Genomic DNA, 27,610 nt, shown 5'->3' with positions numbered 1-27,610 from the left:
ACACACACACACACACACACACACACACACACACACCATCGTTACCCCTGACTGAATTCCTGACCTGACTATTGGGGAGAAATAAAAGCATATCACAGACAATTTCAGACATTCTGTGGATTAGCGTTTCAGGAGTCGATTCTCAGGATGCTGGAATTGTAAAAGAAAATGTCAAGCCAGCAGGGCTGAATCTGAGCAGCAGTGTGGAGCTGAAACATCTGTCAGCAGAAACTGAAATCTCTCAGGACAGTGCTGTGTGTGCCAGCACCTCGTACACTCCACTAATATCCCAACACAGAGCTTTTATTTCCTTTGAGAATCAAAAGAATTTAGATTTTTTTAGTTCATGCTATCTATCGAACTGGACGTCTTTCTGAGACAGTGGATAAGTCCAGTCTGTGGAACTCTGATATTCCGTGTGGCCTCAGTTTCATCTCTAAGTAACAGGATTAGTCTGATAGTTAGCTAACATTAATCACTTCAACAAAGCAACACAGCGCCACCACATCCAAACCCCAGCCCTGTAACACTACATATCCAGGTCATGTTCCTACTGAGGAGCTGTGAACATTATTCAGGTTAGAAACGAGTTTCTCTCATCTGTTTGTGTAGAACATCATCACTCACGCCTTTTTGTTTTACACAAACACTAATGAACTGACATGATTATTCTCCAAAAACCCCAACCTTCAAAACCACCCCGAAACCACCCTTACAACAAACTAACATGTCAAAAACCCAACCCCACCATAAAAAACAACAAGCCCCCAAAAACCCCTAACCCTCCAAAGCGTGTGTGTGTGTGTGTGTGTGTGTGTGTGTGTGTGTGTGTGTGTGTATGTGTGTGTGTGTTGTAATACAGTAAGTATACATGCCTCTGGGCTCTGACTGCACATCAGCAAAAACAACTGTGCACTGATCTGCATTTGTTCCACAAACAAGGCCAGGGCACACACACACACACACACACACACACACACACACACACACACACAGGCTGAGGGGTGCCTCTGCTGCACACTTTAAACTCGTTTATCTGAGAAGGTTTTTTATCACCGGCTGGCAAAAAAAACAGATCATTAAAAATTAAAAAAGAAAAGAACAACAGCAGAGAAGAGAAGAGGAGAAGAAACAGACCCAAACACACCAGGAAGTGAATAAACTAGGACAAACAACGAGTAATGGATGTGATGAAGGTGAGGAGAGTGATGAAGGGGATGAAGGTGAGGAGAGTGATCATTATGAAGGTGATGAAGGTGAGGAGAGTGATAAAGGTGATGAAGGTGAGGAGAGTGATCATGATGAAGATGATGAAGGTGAGGAGAGTGATGAATGTGATGAAGGTGAGGAGAGTAATGAAGGTGATAAAGGTGAGGAGAGTGATGAATGTGATGGAGGTGAAGAAAGTGAGGAGGTGTTGAAGGTGAAATTCTTCTTAAACATAATTGTGAGACCTGTGCTCACTTGGCTGACTTTGCAGTTGGAGCATGTTTTGATGGTTTGAGCAGAACTTTGAGGTCATGTCTTACCGCTGTCGCTGTTGTCATCCACCAGGATGATCTCCTTGAGCAGGTGAGCAGGTGTGTGATTGACCACGCTGTGTACTGAGCGCAGAATCACAGACAGCGCTTCATTTACAAAGATGAACACCACCGAGATCTGAGGCAGGTCGTCAGGATATGTCAAAAGTTTACACCTGCACACACACACACACACACACACACACACACACACACACACACACACACACACACGCACAAAACAATATGTACCAAATTATAAAAGTGTCAAGATCTTGAGTTTAATAAAACATCAACCAGAGCTCTTCCATTCCCTCCGTTTGTCGAGTCTGTATCAAACAGAAATGGATTGATCAGGTTCATTAATCAGAAGTGTGTGTAGAACTAAAGACTCTCTCTTAAATAAAACTGCACTGTACGTAAAGAAATGTTACATCAAAGCTCATATCTACAAACTGTTTGATCCACAACTCAAAACATGCAGCATGTCATTCACTTACTGAAATCAAGTTCATTCAGAGCTGAATTATATTCTCTCTTTGTATCAATCAATTTCTCAGTGCAATCAATTTGATTCAGAAATTAGTAGATGTGTCTCTGCAATCGAGTCTATTCAGAGTTCATTCAGCTTTCAGACCTGATTGCTGTGTTCTCACCTTCCTAAAGAATGACACAGAGGATGAGAAACCACATGGGATCTGTTTTTGCCTGAGTGCATCCTCAGACGCAAAACAAATTTATCACGTTTTGGTCAGTTCTGCAAAAGATGACTCACCTGCTGTTCTACTCCATCACACCACCCTGTCATTGATTTGTTTTTAAATGAAATGTAAATAAACTTTTTTTTACAGTCTGCTGCTTTATTGTAATACACTATAATGTCTTCACTTTCACATTACAACAATTACACCAATTACAAGACTCTGGGAAGCCAATCTGATTTAGAAAGTAGCCGTTTCCATGGCAACTAAATTAAACTTGTGCAATGTGTTTGTTTTTATTTAATGATTTGTAGCCTGGAGTCTGAATACTGACTCCTGATTTTCAATCCCAGAAATGTTTTAAAGATATAATTTATATTAAATCTAATCTATATGTAATCTAAAACAATCTAATTGGAGTAATCATTGATGAATATCATGGCAGTATAATATCCTGTGTAGATCACTGCATTGTTGCCTAATGATGATACTGTAACTTGTGGTACTTGCGATAATATAACTGAGACTTTTACACACACACACACACACACACACACACACACACACACACACACACACACAGCATTCAAAAACATCTAATTTCTAGATAATATGATGATATTGCTGTGCAGTCGAGCGTATGTAACTGTAATTACATGTGAAGCATAGAAAAGCAGAAAACGGAGAGAGAGATAATTTATTCATGCTTATTCACTTCATTATGAGCCGTCATCACATGGCTGAATTACTTCACGCGGAACAATACCAGACGCTGATCGCATCCAAATTGCCACGAGTCGCCCGACGCACTCGCACCTGCTCCGACCTTTTTTATTACTCCTGTCCAAAACAGTGTGTTCTCACTGACCGAGAGCACCGAGGCACAGAAACAACCATACAACTGCTACCACGGACCATCGTCTGCTCTTCCTCAGCTTTCATACAGCCCCCATGGCTTCATGTATAATCCTGATGTACAACATTGCTCTGATTTATCTGAGTAAATGCTCGCCTCTCAGACATCCCTCCTGCTCAAGCACAGAAATACGAAGAACAGTAAGGTCTGTGCACGGCAGTGTCATGATGCACGTTCAGATCCTTCATGAAATACATCATATATAATGAAGTCGTACATGAAGAGTCTGGAATGGCTTTCTCATGCTAATCTTCTCAATCTTTTTAACTAGCAGCTGGTACTTTTAAAGACAGGAGTATGATTTGAGATGTGGGTCATGGTGACAATCACATCCACAGTGTGGAGCAGAGGCGATTTCTTTAAGACTGCAAGGGAAGCTCGGCTTCCCTTATAATGTCACAAAATTAATGGTCAAATATGTACTATTGTATTAACATTTTATTGACTAAAAATGCGTTAGAAAAGGTTCATCTCAAAGACGAGTTCGTTCAGAATCAGTTACATATAGCAGGTCGGCTGACTCGATTTCCTTCTCATACATTCCCGCAGCGTCACAGTGCATTTCCTATTGAAGCCCAGCGTCCATTGACTTCAATGGGGCTGCTTTGAACGTTTTTCAGCGCTTGAAACTAGACGGTCATTGGATAAACGCTGCGATTATGTCCGCCCACGGACGCTCAGCGTCTCTGGGGTGAATGGGAGTGGGCTGGCCCGGACTCCGAGCTTCTGCGTGATGATTGGAGGGTCTGTCGAAGACTGCATCTCCTTTTGACTGACAGCGATTCTGTACTATAAGGAATCACTGAAGCTATTCGCGCTCAGTCCCATCGCGGATTTCTCAAGTTCAGTCGAAATAAAAACTGCTGCAACCTATTTCTTTGATATTTGCTTGGCGAAATTGCTTGATTTTCATCATACATTTCACACAATTATACACCACATTCCTTGTTTCAGTTTTACAGAGTTTAATATTTTTTTTTTAGATCGTTCATTCATTCATTCATTCCTTCATTCATGGCCATCACTTTGATTCAGGAAGACTGAGGTCAGAACTTCAAGTCCTGTATTCAGATCAGGACTTGCAGGGTAACAGGGGAAAGCTGTGTGATTACTTGGTGTTCCTTAAAGACATGGAGTTGGACAGTGCAATGCCTCAGCTTTACAAACTGTTCTCATTAGTGGCAACAATTGGAGCTACATCTGCAGGTGTAGAAAGGAGCTTCTCCTGTTTAAAGCGACTCAAGTCCTACACCCGAAACACAATGGGCCAAGGCCGTTTAAGCAGCCTAGCTCTGCTGGCCATTGAGAGGACACTGGTCAAGTCACTTGAAAAGACTCTTAGTTGGTACGACAGGGTCACAGACCATTTTCTTGAAAAGGAACGTAGGGCAGAATTTACTTTTAAATAAATAGACAATTTTATGATGTAGGCCGAAAATGAGCTTCCCCTCTCTGACAGACCAGTAGCCGCCACTGGTGTGGAGGGATTTATAAAAAATCTATCAGAGCTCATTCTTCTGTGTATGTGTGTGTTTGACATCTATGTAACCCAGCATGAAATCATTGAATATTTTACGGATTGCTATGGAAACCTGACTGACCCGGGACCTTTCTTTTCGAAGCTGCCTTCTACTAAAGGTGGATGTGACTGCAGACAGCTGGCTTCTAACATGCTACAGCTAGCAAGACTTCCTCTGATACGCATGAACTGCTCCTTTCATCCATCTTCTGGTCATGCTGTAACACTAAGAGAGAAGTGCTGTCTGCCCTCTTCCACATATATGAGCTCTGAGATGCCTGAAACAGGCTAGTGTAGAACAAAATGATCGACATGGCAGTTAGAGTATGCCCCGCCCACCCAGACAGAACAGATTACTTTCTTCTCTTGTTCTCATTAGGATTTAAACTTGCGATCTGCTAGTCATTACCAGATTATTACACACCCATTTATTTCTTTTTGTTGTCATGGTAACAAGTGACTTTATTTTTTTATTTTATAAACTGCTCTAAATAATCACTGTGTGCTTTGATATGCTTTTGGACTTTAGCATTATTTGTATTCAGAGTTGCAGCACATTAGCTGACCCAACACACACACCACACACACACACACACACACACACACACACACACACACACACTAAAACACAGCATCAGGATGCCGTTGGTGTGAAATAGAAATAGCGCCAGAAGCTCTAATGTCGGCAGGAATCCACGCTGTGTACCATCTGCTGCTGTGTTTGTGTGTGGCACTTGTACATCACATTCTGCCAGTAAAATGTGTGTGTGTGTGTGTGTGTGTGTGTGTGTGTGTGTGTGTGTGTGTGTGTGTAAGATATATACAGTATATATATATATATATATATAGTGGTGCTGGTTTACAGTAAAAAACAGTAAGTGATGGACAGCACAAATCATTGCAGCACAATAACACACATTCAGCAATTAAACAGTCGAAGCAGGTGTGTGTGTGTGTGTGTGTGTGTGTGTGTGTGTGTGTGTGTGTGTCCACTAAGATCTGCAGGAGTCTCCCCCTAACATGATGGCATTAAGTGTAAATGTCAATATTATGAAGGGTGGTGTGTGTTGCCAATCACATGTTAGTTATATCTGAAGAAGGAGAACACGTAAAAGAAAAGAGAAAAGAAGAAGAAGAAAAGAAAGAATGTGGTAGAAGAGAAAGAAATCGAGAAGGAGTAAGAGCACAGGGTAGAAATAAGAATAGGAGGAGAAAAGACATTAAACAAAGGATGAAACCATAGGGAAGAAAAAGAGGAGAATGAGATGGAGGAAAAAGAAAGAAGAGAAGGAAATTAATGAGGAGGAAAACGAGAGGAGGAGAAAACACAAAGTAAGGGAAGAAAATTATGAGGAGGAAAAAGAAAAGAAGAAAGAGAAGAAAGATGAGGAGGAGCAAGAGGAAAGGAAGCAAAAGAAAAGAAGGAGGAGTAGGACAGGGAAAGGAGGAAGAAGAAAAGAAAAATAGAAGAAGAAGAAGAAGAAGGAGGAGTAGGACAGGAAAGGAGGAAGAAGAAAAGAAAAATAAAAGAAGAAGAAGAAGAAGAAGAAGAAGAAGAAGGAGTAGGACAGGGAAAGGAGGAAGAAGAAAAGAAAAATAGAAGAAGAAGAAGAAAAAGAAGAAGAAGAAGAAGGGATTTCACATAATAGGAAAAACAGAGGACAAAATGACAGATTGTCAGAGCTAATGTGGTAGAGAACTGAACACCTACTGCCCAATCAGGATGCAGGATTGGCTAAAGATGCTGTGTGTAGACACTGTGACTGAACAGCTGAGATGATTAGATGATTAAAGGATATTAAAGGTGATGAGTCAGAGCTGTGCTGCACTACACTACCTGTTGATGTTGTTGATGTTAATAAATATTAAAGGTCGCCATGACTCACATTGTCACGAATTTATTCCAGTGTAATTAATGAAAGTCAGAGACGTATTAGTGTGCTTCAGCAGATCTTTATGAGGGATGTGTAAGGGTTAGATGAGAGTACTTGTGTCTCTACAAAACCCTAAAGAGAAGCAGCATACTCCTCTGCATGCTGATTAAAATGTAATAATAATTATAATTTATATGTTTAACATTCACAGTCTTATAACTTGTTTTTATTTTTGATAAATAAAAAAATGAATGCTTCCAGAGTGGTCAGAAGGTGATCTATTCTTTATAACAGCAGCTCTGACATTTATGCAGTTTTATCTCCTTTCTCTGATAGGTAGCAACGGCTCCTTCACAGTGAGGATGCATCAAGGATCTTAAAAGATTTGATGTGGTGAAGCAAGCAGTGGAGTTCAGTGAGTGACATCACAGCATCAGCTAAGAATTAGGTTTCAATCAAGTAATGAGACTGTATAACATGATTAAATAACTAATGAAGCTTTTATATATATATATATATATATATATATATATATATATATATATATATATATATATATATATGTGTGTGTGTGTGTGTGTGTGTGTGTGTGTGTGTGTGTGTGTGTGTGTGTTTGAGTGTGTAAGAGAAAGAAATTATTCTGAATAAAAATGTGATATATCGGGGAGCATATGTTTGTGCGCAGAGGCGTAAACAATCATGTTTTTATCCGGGATACAAGCAATGCATTCTTCTGCCAGGAAATACATCACACACACACACACACACACACACACACACACACACACACACACACACAGTTATGTTTCCCTGTGGGCATGAATAGTGTTTAAAATCTGTAGTCTTTTGTTCAGTTAAATTTCATTAAAATACAAGAAGCTCTATGAGCTGTCTGTCTCTCTCAGTCTGTCTGTCTGTCTGTCTCTCTCTCTCTCTCTCTCTGTTTGTCTCTCTTCCTCTCTCTCTTTCTCCTGCTGTGAGTGCTGATGAGAATCCCTGAGACTTTCTGGATCTGCCAGAACTAAAGAAAGCAAGTAAGAAAAACAGAGAGAGAAAACGAAAGAAGTGGAAAGACGAGGTTCTGTCTGTATTCAGCAAGTGTTCTGAATAATACTACGTATCTGTCTGGAGTTTGAATTTTGTGTGTGGTTGTTATGGTCCTGATGTAACCATGGAAACCCCTCAGTGTTACAGAACAATCATCACTAAGACAGAACATGAAGCAAAGCATCGTTGTTTTGAACACTGCTACACGAAACCACTGGTAGCAGAAGCAGATCTCAAAACATACAGAGCAGAAAGTTCACATAGTATTCCTAATTAATAGGCTATAAATGAAAGCTTCTCACACTGTCTATTATTTTTCCACATGTAGTTTTTTATTTACTGTTATAATAACCTCCATTATTTAGGGAAGATGTCCACTAGATTTTGTGGAGATTCATTCAGCCACAAGGGTGTTAGTAAATTCAGGTACTAATGTAGGTGATGTGAGGAGGCCTGGGGTGCAGTCAGTGTTTACATTCATTCATGTGCATTAAGGTTGATTTAACAAGAGATCTTTCACTCCAAACCATGTAGAGCAGATCTTCATGGATTGGCTTTGTGCACAGGGGCACTTTCATGCTGGAACAGGTTTGGGTCTTACATGTCCTATACAATTGTATGCCTCTAACGTTGTGCTAACAGTTTGGGGAGAAACCACTTAAGGTTGGGTGTCCCAATACTTTTGAAATTGGTTTCTATAGTGACTGGTTATATAATAGGTAAATGCAGGTGTGTTGAGCTTGTAAGTAAAACTCATCTCAAAAGATTCGGAAGCAGGAAGCTTTTAAGAAAAGTGAGGAAATGTTAGATGGGTGATTAGATTTATTTATTTAATTTTTTAACGAGGTGAACTTTAACCAAAGATGATTTTTATATTAATTTTGTGGCCATGAAATACATTTATGAAAGTTGACAGGATTATGATCACATAATACAAAGGCAAACGGCTTTATATTATAAATCCTGATCTAATTTTCTTTACAGGAAATTTGCCCTGTATGTGTGTGGTATGTATGTGTGTGGTGTGTGTATGTATGTGTGTGTGTGTTGCGTGTGGTATGTATGTGTGTAGTGTGTGTGGTATGTATGTGTGTGTGTCTGTATATGTACTATGTGTGGTATGTGTGTGTGGTATATATATATATATATATATATATATATATATATATATATATATATATATATATATATATATATATATATACATATGTGTGTGTGTGTGTGGTGTGTGTAGTGTGTGTAATGTGTACGTGTAGTGTGTGTAGTGTATGTAATGTATACGTGTAGCGTGTGTGGTGTGTGTGTGTACGTGTAGTGTGTGTGGTGTGTGGTGTGTGCACACACACACACACACACACACACACACACACACACACACACATACACACACACACACATACCACATACACCAATACCATGGTATGTATGTGTGTCGTGTATGTGGTATGTGTGTGGTATATATGCGTGTAGTGGGTGGTATGTGTGTGGTATGTATGTGTGTCGTGTATGTGGTATGTGTGTGGTATGTTTGCGTGTGTGTGTGGTATGTGTGTGGTATGTATGCGTGTAGTGTGTGGTGTGTGGTATGTGTGTGGTATGTATGTGTGTCGTGTATGTGGTATGTGTGTGGTATGTATGCGTGTAGTGTGTGGTGTGTGGTATGTGTGTGGTATGTATGCGTGTAGTGTGCTCATGTTCCCACTGAAACACTGTTGAATAAAGAAGGGAAGTTACTTTTTAGGCCTGTAGTCGGGGATGTTCCTGTCGAGGGAGATGCGCTCACTGAGCTGGGCGTTGTAGCCGTACTCTTCATATTTGCCTCCTCCTTCTGGACTTTCACCCCCGAGGGTGGCTGCAGCTCCGCCCTGACCCAGACCTCCAGGACCCTCCAGTAGCCCCATCGCCTTGGACACTCCTACACCCAGAAAAATAGCACACATCACACACTTGATTGTATAAGACTGTAAAAAGAACATTACTCATAATCTTACATTCTGGTGCTCATGTTAGTTCTCACTCTCCACTGTTCTGTAGTGTTTGTAGACTATAATCACACCCTTGATATCACCCAGATGAGGATGAGGTTCCCCCTTTGAGTCTGGTTCCTCTCAAGGTTTCTTCCACATAACATCTAAGGGAGTTTTTCCTTGTTACAGTCGCCATGGCTACGCATCAGGAATAAATACACATTGTTCACCTTCATTCTTTAATTCTGTAAAGCTGTTTGGAGACAATGTCTGTTGTGAAAAGCGGAATAGAAATAAACTTGACAAGTTCTTATACTACAGCAATGCTGTCAAAATCTGGATTGCAATGGATCAGAAGGTGTAGTTAAGATGTTGGACTTCTCATTCAAAGGTTGTGAGTTTAGATCCTAGAACCACTAGACTGCAACTGTAAGGGCTTGAACCACTCTGAAGGGTCAGAGTGCTGATTTTCTGTTCAAACACACCTACTGCATAACTGATTAGTCATACATCTGATCCAAACATCTTCAAAACTAGTTAGGAACCTTGGAACCTCTGCATCGTTAATTTACCGCCATTCAGAACCAGAGCAGCAGAACAACAGATAAACAGAGGAACACATCAACGCACGGCTGGATGAACAGAGGAACATTTCACCCGGCACTTTAACATTGCTGCTGTGTTTGTATCTGCAGGATGAGTTGAGTGTGATTTCTGCACTACGATGAGCTCCTCAGCTCCACGCTCACACTGATGTAGCGTTTCTGTCTCTGCTGCAACTAGGAATTGATTAGAGGATTAGAGTTTCAGCTACCAACCAGGACAGCTTCACACAAATCTGAGAGCTTCACGAGAATTGGCTTTAGTTACGTCCTGAATTTGGGCATATAAAAAGAAAAATAAAGTAAAAACAAACAAGATTTTGTTGAACATGAAAAACCATCAAACAAATGCATTTCAATTCGATTAATTCTTGTATTATACTGGAATAATTTTACAGCTGGATATTAAAATCTTTTTTATAAATTATTTATACAGGATATGAGAGTGAAGTGAGCCGAGTCGTTACAGATTCTCTTTGACATTTATGTCACAAAGCGTTTTTCTCCTACTGGCTTATTAAAGATGGATGATAAAAAAGTTATCACCCACTACGCTGTGATGATAAGAATCTCTCAGAGGTGTCATGTCTGTGATTTCACTCTTCTGCACTGTTGTACATGATCACCTGCCTCATCTCACACTCAGGGAGATGATGGACCTCCTTCAGAACTTCATCCTTAAAATGTTCCTTATTTACTATATACAGAATAATTAAACAATCCAATCTGTTACAGAACGTCAGTACCAGTCCCTTGACATCAAAGGACGAATGCATTTTGTGGTGATTGCTATTCTGTTCATTCTGCTGATCCTGATTCTGAACATTCGACTCACATTCTCATTCTGATAAATGCGATTTAGATTTTGACAGTTCTGATTCAAATTCAGATTGTAATTATTTTTAATAGGATGATTCAGATTTGGGTTCTGTAATTGAGATTCAGTTTCTAACTATTCTTATTCTCATTCTGTCTGTTTTGTCATGTGGATTTGAATTATTACGATTCTGATGATTGGGATATTGATATTGATTAATTCTAATTCTAAATGAATTAATCAGATTCTCACAATTCTAATCATGAATATTCTGATTTGGATTCTGATGATTCTTATGGTTCTTATTGTTCCACCTCAGATATTTCTAATTTGTATTCTAATTTTTTCTGAATTCATTTTTTTCCAAATCACCTCATTTCTAATTCCAACCATTGTGGTTCTGATTATTTAAATTTATTTCCAATATGCCAAACTCTTTTCCATTTTGAGTGGTTTATTTCGGTTTGACTTTTGCTATTTATGGTTATTTTCCCTACTTGCTCTAATCCCTATAGCTGTGTGATGCAGCTTGAAGCAGGCTGGTTATTTGTGCTATGCCCGACACACTGCATTGCTAGAATGAGACTTGGGTGAAAGCTCTTTACATCTGTATTGCTGTGAATTGTACAGAGACAGCCCAAGGCTACAGGGCACAACACTGCGCTGAAGACGTGAAGACTGCAGTAGGGATTAGGAAACCCAGGCAGACTGAGAAGCAGCTGAAAGGTGAGCAGTGCGTCGTGAAAGCACGCAAGTCAGGCCTCATCTCCAGTCTACAGATACACGGCCACAAATCTGCTGGAAACATTTCACAACTGTCACCTCAGACAGATATTAGTTTTGCATGCAGGTTTCTCCACTAAAAACAGATGTATTCTCATCTCACCACTGCTGAGTGAAAGTCTATATTAGCTTCAAATACACACAGCAAAGACATTTCTGGATTATCCACTACATAGTGCAGGACGAATAACCAGCCATTCTTTTCAGCCGCACCTATTTAATTAAAAACATGTCGAAGTAACGATTCCTCCTAATCCTAGTCCGTTCCTGATCACATCCCCATGCCTGTGTGTACAGTTGTGAGTTCAGCGAAACGAAATGAGGCATGTGTTTCTGCGTGTTGCTGACTCGGGCGATTTTCAGAGGAAAATTAGTTTGTTTTAGTGTTGACTAATAAACTTAGTGCAAGAGAAATTTCACTCAATACCGTAGAGACTCATATTCATCAGTTATGAAGCCCAGAGCTGCTGAATCATCTATTTGTACACTTTTGTAGTGTGTGTGTGTGTGTGTGTGTGTGTGTGTGTGTGTGTGTGTGTGTTAGTATTTGGTGTTGCTTTTGGGGCTGAAAACTGAGAGCACACTGCAGGACAGCATTAAAACCAACAGGAGACAATAGAGAGTTGCAAAAGCAGAAGAAGGAATGGAAAGAGAAAAAGACAGGGGCAGAGATATTTTGTGTGTGTAGTGTGTGTTTGCATTAGGACAGAGAAAGAGAACAGTAGAACACAGAGAGATAGATAAAGTGAGAGTGATAGTAGTAGTAGGAGAGAGAGAGAGAGAGAGAGAGAGACTGTACATGCTCCTACAAACTTTTTTATGAGTAAATGAATCTGATGTAATGAAACAATCATATGTTTGTCATAAACACTTTAATTTTGCAGCACAATAAAATGAAAATGTTTTCATCATAGTAAAGTATTAATATTATAATAATATTCATGATGAGCTCATAATAATATAATAAAAGTCTTTCATAGACATTTCCCATCTTTCTCTGGAGAGTAATTACTGAATGGTTTTCAGTTTGTTTTATAATAATCTCATAATAGAGGAGATTAGATCAATTCTACCACACTACATTCCCTTGAGCTGATATTTTTTTCTCCCTGGATGAAGTGCGTGCCTTCTGAAAGCTTGACTTTATCTCACTGATTTTAAAAATGGACAAGCCGATGTTCAAAAGTAAATCTCTGTGATGTTTTGTGAATTTTAAGTGATGCCATGTTTATAACTCATCCAGCCATCTGCTGTATTCACTCCATATTTCACATTTCACCTACAGAATTAGACTGCTCTGAATTACACACCCAGCATCTGTGCTGCATTTATTCTTCCTCTGGACCGAGATAGAACCCCTGCTGGGAAAGATTTAATACCCTAATTAATAAATACATCAGAAAAAAGACTCCAGCAGTGGAGATTTATGTGTACTCTATCAGAAACTCCTGAGAGGGTTTCACATAGTTTCACAAAATCCAAATTTATGATACACACATCCTAGTGCGTGAAATAAAACATATCCAAACATTTATTTCCAGTTAAATAAACAGAGTACAGTTCAGCTGCTTTATCTCATGTCATACATTCTTTATGTGGGCGCATCTTAATTTTGCTGATGATCTTCAGTACACAGTGGGTGTATCCCAAATCACCCTGACCATGGTTAGTATTATCAATCCACTGTGGGTGTGTCCCAAATCACCTTGATTCTGCTCAATATCATTAGTTAATTCTGGGGGCGCGTCCTAAATCGCCCTGAACCCTGCTTAATATCATTATTCAAATGTGGGCATGTCCTAAATCAGCTTTCCCAGGTCAGACAGGAATGGTGGTGAAGAGGTGCCTGATGATTGGGCAACTACTGCAAAAGTGATAAGGGAGATAGCTAGAAAGGTACTTGGTGTGACATCTGGAAAGACAAAGGGACATGGTGGTGGAATTAGGAAGTGCAGAAGAGCATAAGGAGAAAGAGGTTGGAGAAACAGCTGGTTCATTACCCAAACAATGGGTCATTGCCCAGAAGCGGTGGAGCATGACAGGCCACAATGGAAGACAAGTAAACCTTCAGGGTGGAAGGAGACAACCCTTTGGCAAACTGTTCTTAAGGGAATTCCAGCAATGGGTCGACTGGGCAGTTAACTAGATTCAAGTGGTGCGGTTCGCACCATGCCATGAACAGGCGCCATCTCGCAGCATACAACCTGCTTGTTGAGGGCGCTCTGGATTGGAGGAAGGTCTCTACCACCTCCCTCAGTGGAGAGACTGGAAGCTAGGAGCTGTGCTGCCTCAGAGGCCACAGCCAAAGTCTCCAAAGCTCTGGGCAGGGGTGAACTATTGTGCCTTTTGCCTGAGAGAGAAGTTCGCTCCTGAAAGGAATCTCCCAGGGAGGGTATTTGAGAAGGGCTACCTGGTTCGCAAACAATTGCCGGCCTGGCCACCATGGGGTCACCAGGAGGAAAAGAACGTTGTCCTGGCAAACTCTCTTCAGAACTCAGGGGAGCAGCGTGACAGCGTCTGTCGTAAGCATTATGCAAACTCCCAACAGGGGCCTTGAGACAGGAACCCCTGATCTTTCCACACATCTGTGAGTGTGTGCAAAGAGTGAGTGACTGGCCTTCTTTTACTCTCTTGACGGCCGTGAGGATGGATTCGATTCAAACAGGAGACAACTGTGCATATTCGACATAAAGGTCGAGTCCTATACTATGCCTAAACAGGTGGTTCTCTGTGATGGAGAAAGCACACTCTTTTCAGCATTTAGCCTCAACCCCAGCTCCTTCATGTGGGTGAGAACAACATCTCACATCCACACCTTTTGTGAAGGTGCAGGGTGAGAGGGCAAGACTCAGGAACTTCCTGTGAGACGGAAGGATGGATACCTGAAGACCCGAACTGAATCATATAGCCTCCATCTACATTGAGACACATCTGGCATAACTTTCCAGGCTGCTATTCTCTTAAGGGATTCAGTCTCTTGAGACTGACCTCTGGTGTCCCTAGAGCTAGGTGCTAGGTTGAGGTTGGGACTGCTCCCGCCGAGCAGCCCAACAAGAGCGACGCGGGAGAAAGTGTGGAAATGCAGCCAACTACTTTTTGGCCACCTAAAACCTATCGACGACTGCATGACAGCGTCAACAAACAGGCCAATCAGCACCAGTTACAGTAAGTATCATTAATTCACTGTGGGCGTGTCCCAAATCACACTAAACAAGTTCAATATCACCAGTCCACTGTGGGCGTATCCCAAATCACCCTAACCAAGTTCAATATCACCAGTCGACTGTGGGTGTATCCCAAATCACCCTAACCAAGTTCAATATCACCAGTCGACTGTGGGTATATCCCAAATCACCCTAACCAAGTTCAATATCACCAGTCCATTGTGGGCATGTCCTAAATCACCCTGACACTGGAGACTTTTTCTAAAGGAACAGATCAGATTTACAATCAGAGCTGCTCCCAATGAACCATTTACCAAATCAAAGTTTTTATGCACTAAATGTACAATAACAATAATTTAAAACCGTGCAATATTACCCTATGTGCAAAATGTTTGATAGCATAACTACTTATTTCCTGGTCTCTATTCCTTTTGTGTTTATACACTACGATGTATCTGTATACTGTATCTTATAGTGTTTAAAAAACATTGTTCAGAAAAACCCCAACAATGTTATTAGCAATACACAAATGAGCCTAGCTTTATAAGTCCCTGTGAACGAGCTGTACTACACAAACACTAACACAACTAAAGAGCTCATTGATGTAACATAAACCTTATGACATAAAACCAGTTATGATCCAGAACTCGACAGCGTTGCAGTTGTTATCGCTCTATTGTAGGAGGACATTATTTTGTACAAATGTGAGGAATCTTTTAATGCAGTCTACAGTGTGAATTTGTATAAAAACATACAGAAACAAATACAATTTGGTACAGGGTGTTTGTTGGAGTCTGAGATCTGCAAAAAGCATAATACACCAGCCGAGAAAACAAACACATTGAACATGTGCTGTGAATAATAAACATAATATGTAGTACATATAATCTTAGTCTTGACCTTTTTTAAACTATGTATATTGTTAGTGCAGAATTGTTTGTATTAAAGCATAATATTGCCACCTGGCCAGGGTTAAGGTGATGTTCTGAGGATCAAATGTGTAAAGTACTGCATTTTTGGCCCTCCTTCAAAATCAAAAAAGGATAATTCAGATTGACGGAGTGACCGCCTATCACGGTCTAACACACACACACACACACACACACACACACGGCCACTGCAGAATAACAATAAGCTTGGATGGAAGATTTCCAAATGACTGCAGCGAGTAGACCACTGTGCTCATAATTATAAGATTGAAGAAGCAAGAGGAGGAGGAGTGGGGTGGAGAGGAAATAGGAGGAGTAGGGAAGTGAAATTAAAATCTGTCTGAGGCAGTCTATTAAAATAAAAACTAAATATGAGACGCACATGAAATACCCCAAAGGCAGTCAGCTGTATGGTGTGTGAATTTTGCAAAAGGCTAAAACTGCTAACAAGTCAGTGGAAGAATTGCAAAATGAGTATAATACACGAAAATAGTTACTTTGTCCTGAAGAAGAATTACAGCTACAACCTTTCATTTAAGTACATAACTTTGGTGGTAAAAAAAATCATACATTTAGAAAAAAAAACAACCTTGAAATCATGTGTCCCACAATTATTGGCACCCCTAACAATTCCTCTAAAAAAATTTTATTGTTTTTTTTTTTATATATTTTTCTGTAGTTGCTAAGGTTGGTCAGGGTATCTAGGGACTTTTAATTAGTAATTCATGATTTCCTGTTTCCCTGGGGTATAAATATGACGTGACACAGAGGCCTAATTCTCTTACCCATTTGTCAACATGGCAAAGACAAGAGAACACACCATTCAAGTAAGGCAGATGTGTGTCGACCTTCATAAGTCAGGCAATGGCTACAAGAAAATAGCCACTCGCCTTAACTTGCCGGTATCTACAGTCAGAGGAATCATTAAGAAGTTTAAAACAACTGGAACAGTGACAAACAAGGCTGGAAGAGGTCCCAAGTTTATCTTGCCACAACGCACAGTGAGGAGGATGGTAAGAGAAGTAAAAAAATTTCCCAAGCTCACCGTCACAGAATTGCATCAAAGAGTGGCATCTTGGGGTCACAGAGTCTCCAAAACAACCATCAGACGCTCTCTACATGCCAACAAGCTGTTTGGGAGGCATGCAAGGAAAAAGCCTTTTCTCACTAACACTCACAAACGTAAACGTCTGGAGTTTGCTAAGCGGTACTGGGACTTCAACTGGGATCGTGTGCTTTGGTCAGATGAGACTAAGATTGAGCTTTTTGGCAACAAACACTCTAAGTGGGTCTGGCGTAAAACAAAAGATGAGTATGCCGAAAAGCACCTCATGCCCACCGTGAAGTATGGTGGAGGATCTGTGATGCTGTGGGCCTGTTTCTCTTCCAAAGGCCCTGGGAACCTTGTTAGGGTGCATGGCATTATGAACGCTTTGAAGTACCAGGATATTTTAAATAAAAACCTGATGGCCTCTGCCAGAAAGCTGAAGATGGGTCGTCATTGGGTCTTTCAGCAGGATAATGATCCAAAACATGTGGCAAAATCTACACAAAAGTGGTTCAGCAGTCACAAACTCAAGGTCCTCCCATGGCCATCTCAGTCGCCAGACCTCAACCCAATCGAAAACCTGTGGGGCGAGCTAAAGAGAAGAGTGCATAAGAGAGGACCCAGGACACTGGATGATTTAGAAAGATTGTGCAAAAAAGAATGGTCAAAATCCTCTCTCTGTGTTCTCCAATCTTGTGAAATGTTATAGGAGGAGATTAAGTGCTGTCTTGTTGGCAAAAGGAGGTTGTACAAAGTATTAACATCAGGGGTGCCAATAATTGTGGCACACATGATTTCAAGTTTTTTTTTTCTTTCTAAATGTGTGATTTTTTTACCACCAAAGTTATGTACTTAAATAAAAGGTTGGATTTTTCTCTTTTTTTGCATTTGGGTTCTATGTTGTTTTAAAAAAAAGGAGAATTTTTAGAAGTCCACGACCACATCTTAAACAGGGGTGCCAATAATTGTGGAGGGCACTGTATACACACTATGTAGTCAAAGGTTTGTGGACACCCGAGCATAGGATTACTATGTGCTTTTTGAACATCCCATTACACGGTTACTTCTCATTTGCTATTATAAAAACTCCACTCTTCTGGGAAGATTTTGCTCATTCAGCCACTTGGGTGATGTAAAGAGACATGGGATTTAGTCAGTATTTACAATCATTCCACAGGTGCTGAGTAGAGTGGAGGTCAGAGCTCTATAGAAGGAGATCTTTCACACCAACCCATGTAAAGCATATCTTAATGAAGCCTGCTTTGTGCACAGGGGCATTGTCATGCTTGAACAGGTTTGGGTCACCTGGTTCAGCTGAAGGCAACATTTCTTGATACTACATCTAAAGACGTCCGATACAATTGTGTGCCTCCAACTTTGAGCTAAACTTTGGGGAAGAAACACACATGGCTGGAGGTCAGCTGTCTCAATATGTTTGGCCTTATAGTGTATGATATGACAGGTTTAAAAAACAGAATGTGATATTTGGATGCATTCCTATTATCGTTTCTATGAATAAAAAGGATCTTATTATTGAACTCTGCTTGAACTCTCACTCATGCAGACTTGTCGGAAAAACAACATCAAGTTTCATTACATCATCTATCACATTCCTCACACGTTCGCAAGTTACGAACACCTTTACTTTCTTTTTACTTACTTTACCTTTTCTATAGAATGATGTCATAAAAAATGCTTTATATGTTTAATCATCTAATAACTGTGAAGTGTGTAAATAAAGGTAAATACTTTAAAGGAACCTTTAAAACACAACCTTAGTAAAGTCTTGTTTAATGCATACACATGCAGTAAACAGATGCAAAATCCTAAAATGCACTGCAGCACTATACAGCGCTGATTTATGCCAAAGGATCTGGCTCTGCTAATTAACAACGTATGAGATGACAAGCACAACTGCATCAGGGGCAACTGAAGGACTAAAGCACAGCTGCATTGCTTTATTTTAGTAGAGATAAAACAGAACGTGTATTCCCACTGTAACTCTACCATCAATAAGAACTTTGAAAGGCATTGTAATGTAGGGAGAAAAAATAAAACTAATTAACTGAAAAATAGTTGTAAGTAAAGTGCCCTACTGGGTCCTAAAGGTACCAAACTACACCACACTAAAGATTCTTAATAGTATCAAACATCATTGTTACTAAAAGTACACTATGGTACCTTAATTTCTGAGCAAATACACACTGGCGTCTTTATTTTCAATTCCAGGGCTGAAGTGTCTGTACGGAGTTTTACATTCTCTCCCTGTGTTTCATAAGGTTCCTTCTACCTCACAAACATGGCAGATGATGCGCTGGCTAAACCGCACCTAGTTGTAATTAAAACTCATGAATTACTGGCATCCCACGTGGGATATGTCTCACCGCACATCTAAAGGATCCATTAACATAACGCTGACCAAGCATAGATTACATGTACAGGTGTGTGAGTAAATAAGTGAGTGAGTGAGTGAGTGAGTGAGTGAGTGAGTGAGTGAATATGTGAGTGAGTGTGTGAGTGAGTGAGTGAGTGAGTGAGTGAGTGAGTGTGTGAGGGAATGAGTGAGTGAGTGAGGAGTGAGTGAGTGAGTGAGTGAGTGAGTGAATACGTGAGTGAGTGTGTGAATGAATGAGTGAAGGAGTGAGTGTGTGAATGCGTGAGTGAGAATGTGCATGAATGAGTGAATGAGTGAGTGAGTAAGTGAGTGGGTAAGTGAGTGAGTGAGTGAGTGAGTAAGGAGTGAGTGAGTGAGTGTGTAAGTGAGTGAATGCGTGAGTGAGTGTGTGAATGAATGAGTGAGTGAGTGAGTGAGTGAGTGAGTGTAAGGAGTGAGTGAGTGAGTGAGTGAATGCTTGAGTGAGTGTGTGAATGAATGAGTGAGTGAGTGAGTGTGTAAGTGAATAAGGTGAATAAGTGACTGAGTGTGTGAATGAATGAGTGAATTAGTGAGTGTGTAAGTGGTGAGTGAGTAAGTGTGTAAGTGGTGAGTGAGTGAGTGTGTGGTGGTGAGTGAGTGTGTGGTGAGTGTGTGGTGAGTGAGTGTGTGTAAGTGAGTGAGTGGTGGTGAGTGTGTGTGAGTGAGTGTGTGTGTGAGTGAGTGAGTGGTGAGTGTGTGAGTGAGTGTGTAAGTGGTGAGTGAGTGTAAGTGAGTGAGTAAATGAGTGAGTGAGTGAGTGAGTGTGTGGTGAGTGTGTAAGTGAGTGAGTGTGTAAGTAAATGTGTGTAAGTGAGTGTGTGAGTGAGTGAGTGAGTGTGTGAGTAAGTGTGTAAGTGAGTGAGTGAGTGAGTGTGTAAGTGAGTGTGTGAGTGAGTGAGTGTGGTGAGTGGTGAGTGTGTGAGTGAGTGTGTGAGTGTGAGTGAGTAAATGAGTGAGTGAGTGAGTGAGTAATTGAGTGAGTGTGTGAGTGGTGAGTGTGTGAGTGAGTGAGTGAGTGAGTGGTGAGTAAATGATTGAGTGTGTGAGTGAGTAAATGAGTGAGTAAGTAAATGAGTGAGTGAGTGTGAGTGAGTGAGTGAGTGAGTGAGTGAGTGAGTAAATGGTGAGTGAGTGAGTGAGTGAGTGAGTGAGTGAGTAAATGAGTGAGTGAGTAAGTGAGTGAGTGTGTGAGTAAGTAAGTAAATGAGTGAGTGAATGTGTGAGTGTGTGGTGGTGAGTGTGTGTGAGTGAGTGAGTGAGTGAGTGTGTGGTGGTGAGTGAGTGTGAGTGAGTGAGTGTGTGGAGTGAGTGAGTGTGTGAGTGTGAGTGAGTGTGTGAGTGAGTGTGTGAGTGAGTGAGTGTGTGAATGAGTGTGTAAGGAGTGAGTGAGTGAGTGAATGCTTGAGTGAGTGTGTAAATGAATGAGTGAGGAGTGTGTAAGTGAGTGAGTGAGTGACTGAGTGTGTGAATGAATGAGTGAATTAGTGAGTGAGTGTGTAAGTGAGTGAGTGGTGAGTGAGTGAGTGTGTGTGGAGTGAGTGAGTGTGAGTGAGGTGAGTGAGTGTGTGAGTGTGTGGTGTGAGTGAGTGGTGAGTGTGTAAGTGAGTGTGTGAGGAGTGAGTGAGTGAATGCTTGAGTGAGTGTGTGAATGAATGAGTGAGGAGTGAGTGTGAGGAGTGAGTGAGTGAGTGAGTGTGTGAATGAATGAGTGAATTAGTGAGTGAGTGTGTAAGTGAGTGAGTGAGTGTGTAAGTGAGTGAGTGTGTAAGTGAGTGAGTAAGTGGTGAGTGAGTGAGGAGTGTGAGTGAGTGAGTGAGTAAGTGTGTGAGTGAGTGAGTGAGTGAGTGAGTGTGGAGGAGTGAGTGAGTGAGTGTGTAAGTGAGTGAGTGTGTAAGTGAGTGAGTGTGAGTGAGTGTGTGAGTGAGTGAGTGTGTAAGTGAGTGTGTGTGGTGAGTGTGTGAGTGAGTGAGTGAGTGGGTAAATGAGTGAGTAAGTAAATGAGTGAGTGAGTGAGTGTGTGAGTGAGTGTGTAAGGAGTGAGTGTGTGAGTAAATGTGTGTAAGTGTCTGAGTGAGTGAGTGAGTGAGTGGTGAGTGTGTGAGTGAGTGAGTGAGTGAGTGAGTGAGTGTAAGTGAGTGTGTGTGAGTGAGTGTGAGTGAGTGAGTGAGTGTGAGTGGGTGAGTGTGTGAGTGAGTGAGTGAGTGAGTAAATGAGTGAGTGAGTGAGTGAGTGAGTGAGTGAGTGTGTAAGTGAGTGAGTAAGTGAGTGAGTGAGTAAGTGTGTAAGTGGTGAGTGAGTAAGTATGTAAGTGAGTGAGTGAGTAAGTATGTAAGTGAGTGAGTGAGTGTGTGAGTGAGTGTGGAGTGAGTGAGTGTGTGGTGAGTGGGTGAGTGAGTGAGTGGTGAGTGAGTAAATGATTGAGTGTGTGAGTGAGTAAGTCAGTGACTGAGTGAGTAAATGAGTGAGTAAGTGAGTGAGTGAGTGAGTAAATGAGTGAGTGAGTAAGTGAGTGAGTGTGTGAGTAAGTAAATGAGTGAGTGAGTAAATGAGTGAGTGTGTGAGTGAGTAAGTAAATGAGTAAATAAATGTGTGAGTGTGTGAGTGAGTGAGTGTGTGAGTGAGTGAGTGAGTGAGTGAGTGAGTGAGTGAGTGAGTGTGTGGAGTGAGTGTGTAAGTGAGTGAGTGTGTGAGTAAATGTGTGTAAGTGTCTGAGTGAGTGAGTGAGTGAGTGGTGAGTGTGTGAGTGAGTGAGTGAGTGAGTGAGTGAGTGTAAGTGAGTGTGTGTGAGTGAGTGTGAGTGAGTGAGTGAGTGTGAGTGGGTGAGTGTGTGAGTGAGTGAGTGAGTGAGTAAATGAGTGAGTGAGTGAGTGAGTGAGTGAGTGAGTGTGTAAGTGAGTGAGTAAGTGAGTGAGTGAGTAAGTGTGTAAGTGGTGAGTGAGTAAGTGTGTAAGTGAGTGAGTGAGTAAGTGTGTAAGTGAGTGAGTGAGTGTGTGAGTGAGTGTGGAGTGAGTGAGTGTGTGGTGAGTGGGTGAGTGAGTGAGTGGTGAGTGAGTAAATGATTGAGTGTGTGAGTGAGTAAGTCAGTGAGTGAGTGAGTAAATGAGTGAGTAAGTGAGTGAGTGAGTGAGTAAATGAGTGAGTGAGTAAGTGAGTGAGTGTGTGAGTAAGTAAATGAGTGAGTGAGTAAATGAGTGAGTGTGTGAGTGAGTAAGTAAATGAGTAAATAAATGTGTGAGTGTGTGAGTGAGTGTGGAGTGTGTGAGTGAGTGAGTGTGTGTGAGTGAGTGTGAGTGAGTGAGTGTGTGGTGAGTGTGTGGTGAGTGAGTGGTGTGAGTGTGTGAGTGAGTGTGAGTGAGTGTGTGAGTGAGTGAAGGAGTGAGTGAGTGTGTGTGAGTGAGTGTGTGAGTGAGTGAGTGTGTGAGTGAGGTGTGTGAGTGAGTGAGTCTGTACATAAGTGAGTTTGTGAGTCAATGAGTGAGTGAGTGTGGTGAGTGAGTGAGTGTGTGAGTGAGTGTGTGAGTGGTGAGTGAGTGTGTAAGTGAGTGTGTGAGTGTTTGAATGAGTGAGTGAATGTGTGAGTGAGTGTGTAAGTGAGTGAGTGAGTGAGTGTGTGTAAGTGAGTGAGTGAGTGTTTGAATGAGTGAGTGAATGTGTGAGTGAGTGGGTGAGTGATTGAGTGAGTGAGTGAGTGAGTGGGTGAGTGAGTAAATGAGTCTGTAAATGGGTGAGTGAGTGAGTGAGTGTGTGAGTGAGTGAGTGTGTGAGTGAGTGGAGTGAGTGAGTGTGTGGTGAGTGAGTGAGTGTTTGAATGAGTGAGTGTGTGAGTGAGTGAGTGAGTGTTTTAATGAGTGAGTGAGTGTGTTTGAATAAGTGAGTGTGTGAGTGCGTGAGTGAGTGAGTGAGTGTGTGAGTGAGTGTTTGAATGAGTGAGTGAATGTGAGTGAGTGAGTGAGTGAGTGAGTGAGTGCGTGAAAGAGTGAGTGAGTGTTTGAATAAGTGAGTGAGTGAGTGTGAGTGAGTGTGTGAGTGAGTGAGTGAGTGAGGAGTGAGTAAGTGAGTGTGTGTGAGTGAGAGTGTAAGTGAGTAAGTGAGTGAGTGGTGAGTGAGTGAGTGAGGAGTGAGTGAGGTGAGTGAGTGAGGTGTGAGTGAGTGAGTGTGTGAGTGTGTGGAGTGAGTGTGTGAGTGAGTGAGTGAGTGTGTGTGGTGAGTGAGTGAGTGAGTGGGTGAGTGTGTGAGTGAGGTGTGAGTGAGTGTGTGTGTGAGTGTGTGGAGTGAGTGAGTGGAGTGAGTGTGTGAGTGAGTGTGTGTGAGTGTGTGAGAGTGAGTGTGTGGTGGTGAGTGAGTGAGTGAGTAAGTGAGTGTGTGAGTGTGTAAGTAAATGTGTGAGTGAGTGTGTGTGTGAGTGAGTGAATGAGTGTTTGAATGAGTGAGTGAGTGAGTGGTGTGTGTGTGTGTGTGTGGTGAGTGAGTGAATGAGTGTTTGAATGAGTGAGTGAGTAAGTGAGTGAGTGTGTAAGTGAGTGGTGAGTGAGTGAGTAAGTGAGTGAGTGTGTGTGAGTGAGTGTGTGTGGTGAGTGGTGAGTGAGTGGGTGAATGAGTGAGTGAGTGAGTGTGTAAATGAGTGAGTGAGTGAATGAGTGTTTGAATGAGTGAGTGAGTGAGTGAGTGAGTGTGTGTGAGTGAGTGAATGAGTGAGTAAGAGAGTGAGTGCGTGAATGAGTGAGTGGTGAGTGAGTGAATGAGTGAGTGGGTGAGTGAGTGAATGAGTGTTTGAATGAGTGAGTGAGTGAGTGAGTGAGTGAGTGAGTGAGTGAGTGGTGAGTGAATGAGTGTTTGAATGAGTGAGTGAGTGAGTGAGTGAGTGAGTCAGTGGGTGAATGAGTGAGTGAGTGTGTGAATGAGTGAGTGGTGAGTGAGTGAATGAATGAGTGAGTGAATGAGTGTTTGAATGAGTGAGTGAGTGAGTGAGTGAGTGAGTGAGTGAAGTGAGTGAGTGTGTGAATGAGTGAGTGAGTGAGTGGGTAAATGAGTGAGTGTGTGAATGAGTGAGTGAATGAGTGAGTGAATAAGTGAGTGAGTGTTTGAATGAGTGAGTGAGTGGGTGAATGAGTGAGTGAGTGAGTGTGTGAATGAGTGAGTGAAGGAGTGAGTGAGTGAGTGTGTGAGTGAGAGAGTGAGTGAGTGTTTGAATGAGTGAGTGGTGAGTGAGTGAGTGAGGTGTGAGTGAGTGTGTGAGTGAGTGAGTGAGTGTGTGAATGAGTGAGTGAGTGAATGAGTGAGTGAGTTTGTGAGTGTGTGACTGAATGAGTGAGTGAGTGTGAGTGAGGAGTGAGTGAGTGTGTGAGTGAGTGTGTGTGAGTGGAGTGAGTGAGTGAGTGTGTGTGAGGAGTGTGTGAGTGTGTGAGTGAGTGAGTGAATGTGTGAGTGAGTGTGTAAGTGAGTGAGTGTGTAAGTGAGTGAGTGAGTGTTTGAATGAGTGAGTGAATGTGTGAGTGAGTGGTGAGTGAGTGAGTGGTGAGTGAGTAAATGAGTCTGTAAATGGGTGAGTGAGTGAGTGAGTGAGTGTGTGAGTGAGTGTGAGTGAGTTAGTGAGTGGTGTGTGAGTGAGTGAGTGAGTGTTTGAATGAGTGAGTGTGTGAGTGAGTGAGTGAGTGTTTTAATGAGTGAGTGAGTGTGTTTGAATAAGTGAGTGTGTGAGTGCGTGAGTGAGTGAGTGAGTGTGTGTGAGTGAGTGTTTGAATGAGTGAGTGAATGTGTGAGTGAGTGAGTGAGGAGTGAGTGAGTGAGTGAGTGCGTGAAAGAGTGAGTGAGTGTTTGAATAAGTGAGTGAGTGAGTGTGTGAGTGAGTGTGTGAGTGAGTGAGTGAGGAGTGAGTGAGTAAGTGAGTGTGTGAGTGAGAGTGTAAGTGAGTAAGTGAGTGAGTGAGTGTGAGTGAGTGAGGAGGAGTGAGTGAGTGAGGAGTGAGTGTGTGAGTGAGTGAGGAGTGAGTGTGTGAGTGAGTGAGTGTGTGTGAGTGAGTGAGTGAATGTGTGAGTGAGTGAGGAGTGAGTGAGGTGAGTGAGTGAGTGAGTGTGTGAGTGTGTGAGTGAGGAGGTGAGTGAGTGAGTGAGTGAGTGTGAGTGAGTGTGTGAGGAGTGAGTGAGGAGTGTGTGAGTGAGTGAGTGAGTGAGTGAGGAGTGAGTAAGTGAGTGTGTGAGTGTGTAAGTAAATGTGTGAGTGAGTGTGTGAGTGAGTGAGTGAATGAGTGTTTGAATGAGTGAGTGAGTGAGTGTGTGTGTGTGTGTGTGAGTGAGTGAGTGAATGAGTGTTTGAATGAGTGAGTGAGTAAGGAGTGAGTGTGTAAGTGAGTGAGTGAGTGGAGGAGTGAGTGAGGAGTGAGTGTGTGAGTGTGGTGAGTGAGTGTGTGAGTGAGTGAGTGAGTGAGTGAATGAGTGAGTGAGTGAGTGTGTAAATGAGTGAGTGAGGAGGAGTGAGTGTGTGAATGAGTGAGTGAGTGAGTGAGTGAGTGTATGTGTGAGTGAGTGAATGAGTGAGTAAGTGAGTGAGTGCGTGAATGAGTGAGTGAGTGAGTGAGTGAATGAGTGAGTGGTGAGTGAGTGAATGAGTGTTTGAATGAGTGAGTAAATGAGTGAGTGAGTGAGTGAGTGAGTGAGTGAGTGAATGAGTGTTTGAATGAGTGAGTGAGTGAGTGAGTGAGTGAGTCAGTGGGTGAATGAGTGAGTGAGTGTGTGAATGAGTGAGTGAGTGAGTGAATGAATGAGTGAGTGAATGAGTGTTTGAATGAGTGAGTGAGTGAGTGAGTGAGTGAGTGGTGAATGAGTGAGTGAATGTGAGTGAGTGAGTGAGTGAGTGAGGAGTGAGTGGTGAATGAGTGAGTGTGTGAATGAGTGAGTGAATGAGTGAGTGAATGAGTGTTTGAATGAGTGAGTGAGTGGGTGAATGAGTGAGTGAGTGAGTGTGTGAATGAGTGAGTGAAGGAGTGAGTGAGTGAGTGTGTGAGTGAGAGAGTGAGTGAGTGTTTGAATGAGTGAGTGAGTGAGTGAGTGAGTGAGGAGTGAGTGTGAGTGAGTGTGTGAGTGAGTGAGTGAGTGTGTGAATGAGTGAGTGAGTGAATGAGTGAGTGTTTGAATGAGCGAGTGAGTGAGTGAGTGAGTAAATGAGTGAGTGTGTGAGTGAGTGAGTGAGTGTGAGTGAGTGTGGTGAGTGAGTGAGTGAGTGAGTGAATGAGTGTGTGAATGCGTGAGTGTGTGAGTGAGTGGTGAGTGAGTGAGTGAGTGTGTGAGTGAGTGTGGTGAGTGAGTGGTGAGTGAGTGAGTGAGTGAGTGAGTAAATGAGTGAGTGTGTGAGTGTGTGTGAGTGTGAGTGTGTGACTGAATGAGTGAGTGTGAGTGTGTGACTGAATGAGTGAGTGAGTGGGTAAATGAGTGAGTGTGTAAGTAAATGTGTGAGTGAGTAAGTGAGTGTGTGGAGTGAGTGAGTGTTTTAATGAGTGAGTGAGTTTGTGAGTGAGTGAGTGAGTGAGTGAGTGAATGAGTGTGTGAACGCGTGCAGGTACCGTTCAGCTGGTTGTACACCACGTCCTCCAGTCTCTCTAGTCTCTGTAGGATGGACTGCCGGTCCGTGTCGGTAACTTTGCCATGCCTGGTGCGCGCGCGCGCCTCCGCTGACCGCCCGAGCTGCACGAGTTCCTCGGATCGGTCCTGGATCCGGCAGTAGACGGAGAACAGCACGATGCCGACGAACACCAGGATGTTCACCGTCAGCAAAGTTTTGATTTTCCGCGCCGCGGCCATTTAAAAAAATAAAATAATAAATATATTCGAGAATAGATAAATAGATAAATAAATAAATCAGGCCGACGGCGGTTTCATAGTGTCCAGTCGCGGGTTTAGCGTTAGCATCATTATCATCATCATCATCAGCAGCAGCAGCAGCAGCATCCCGGGGTTTTTCTTCCTTTTTCCTAGCACGCTACACCCCTCGTTTCTCGGTCGAAGGAAACAGCGTTGCGGCTCAGTGAATAAACCTGTAATATAAATAAATCCATGAATTTTCCCGTCAGAAAGACATGTTCTGGTTTGTTCTTTACCACAGGAGGCTGACGAGGAGACGGAGGAGGAAAAACCGTTACTCTGAGGCGATGTGCACGAGCTCGCGCGAGCCACTGAGAGAGAGAGAGAGAGAGAGCGCGCGAGCTACAGTCACCCTACACCCCCACCCCTCCCCGCGCGCTCGCGCTCGCGCTCGCTCTCTCTCTCTTTCCCGCTCTCTCCAGGTCTCCCTCTGCCTCGTTCTTCCCGCCCTCAC

General features: G+C 42.3%; 1 protein-coding gene across 1 annotated transcript in view; it reads right to left on the bottom strand.

Annotated features, from left to right (window-relative positions):
* Positions 1-27,148, bottom strand: part of galnt9 (polypeptide N-acetylgalactosaminyltransferase 9) — a 60,839-nt gene extending 33,691 nt beyond the window's left edge. The window contains exons 1-3 of the mRNA XM_046842037.1: positions 26,859-27,148; positions 9,312-9,492; positions 1,530-1,696 (exon numbers count right to left, since the gene is read on the bottom strand). Of these exons, the coding sequence (XP_046697993.1) occupies positions 1,530-1,696; positions 9,312-9,492; positions 26,859-27,096 (586 nt within the window). The 5' untranslated portion in view covers positions 27,097-27,148. The remainder of the gene's footprint in view (positions 1-1,529; positions 1,697-9,311; positions 9,493-26,858) is intronic.
* Between the last annotated feature and the right edge of the window lie 462 nt (positions 27,149-27,610).

This window comes from Silurus meridionalis, chromosome 27, assembly GCF_014805685.1.
Source record: "Silurus meridionalis isolate SWU-2019-XX chromosome 27, ASM1480568v1, whole genome shotgun sequence".
NCBI classification, from domain to species: domain Eukaryota; kingdom Metazoa; phylum Chordata; class Actinopteri; order Siluriformes; family Siluridae; genus Silurus; species Silurus meridionalis.
This window is presented reverse-complemented; position numbering and strand designations above follow the sequence as displayed.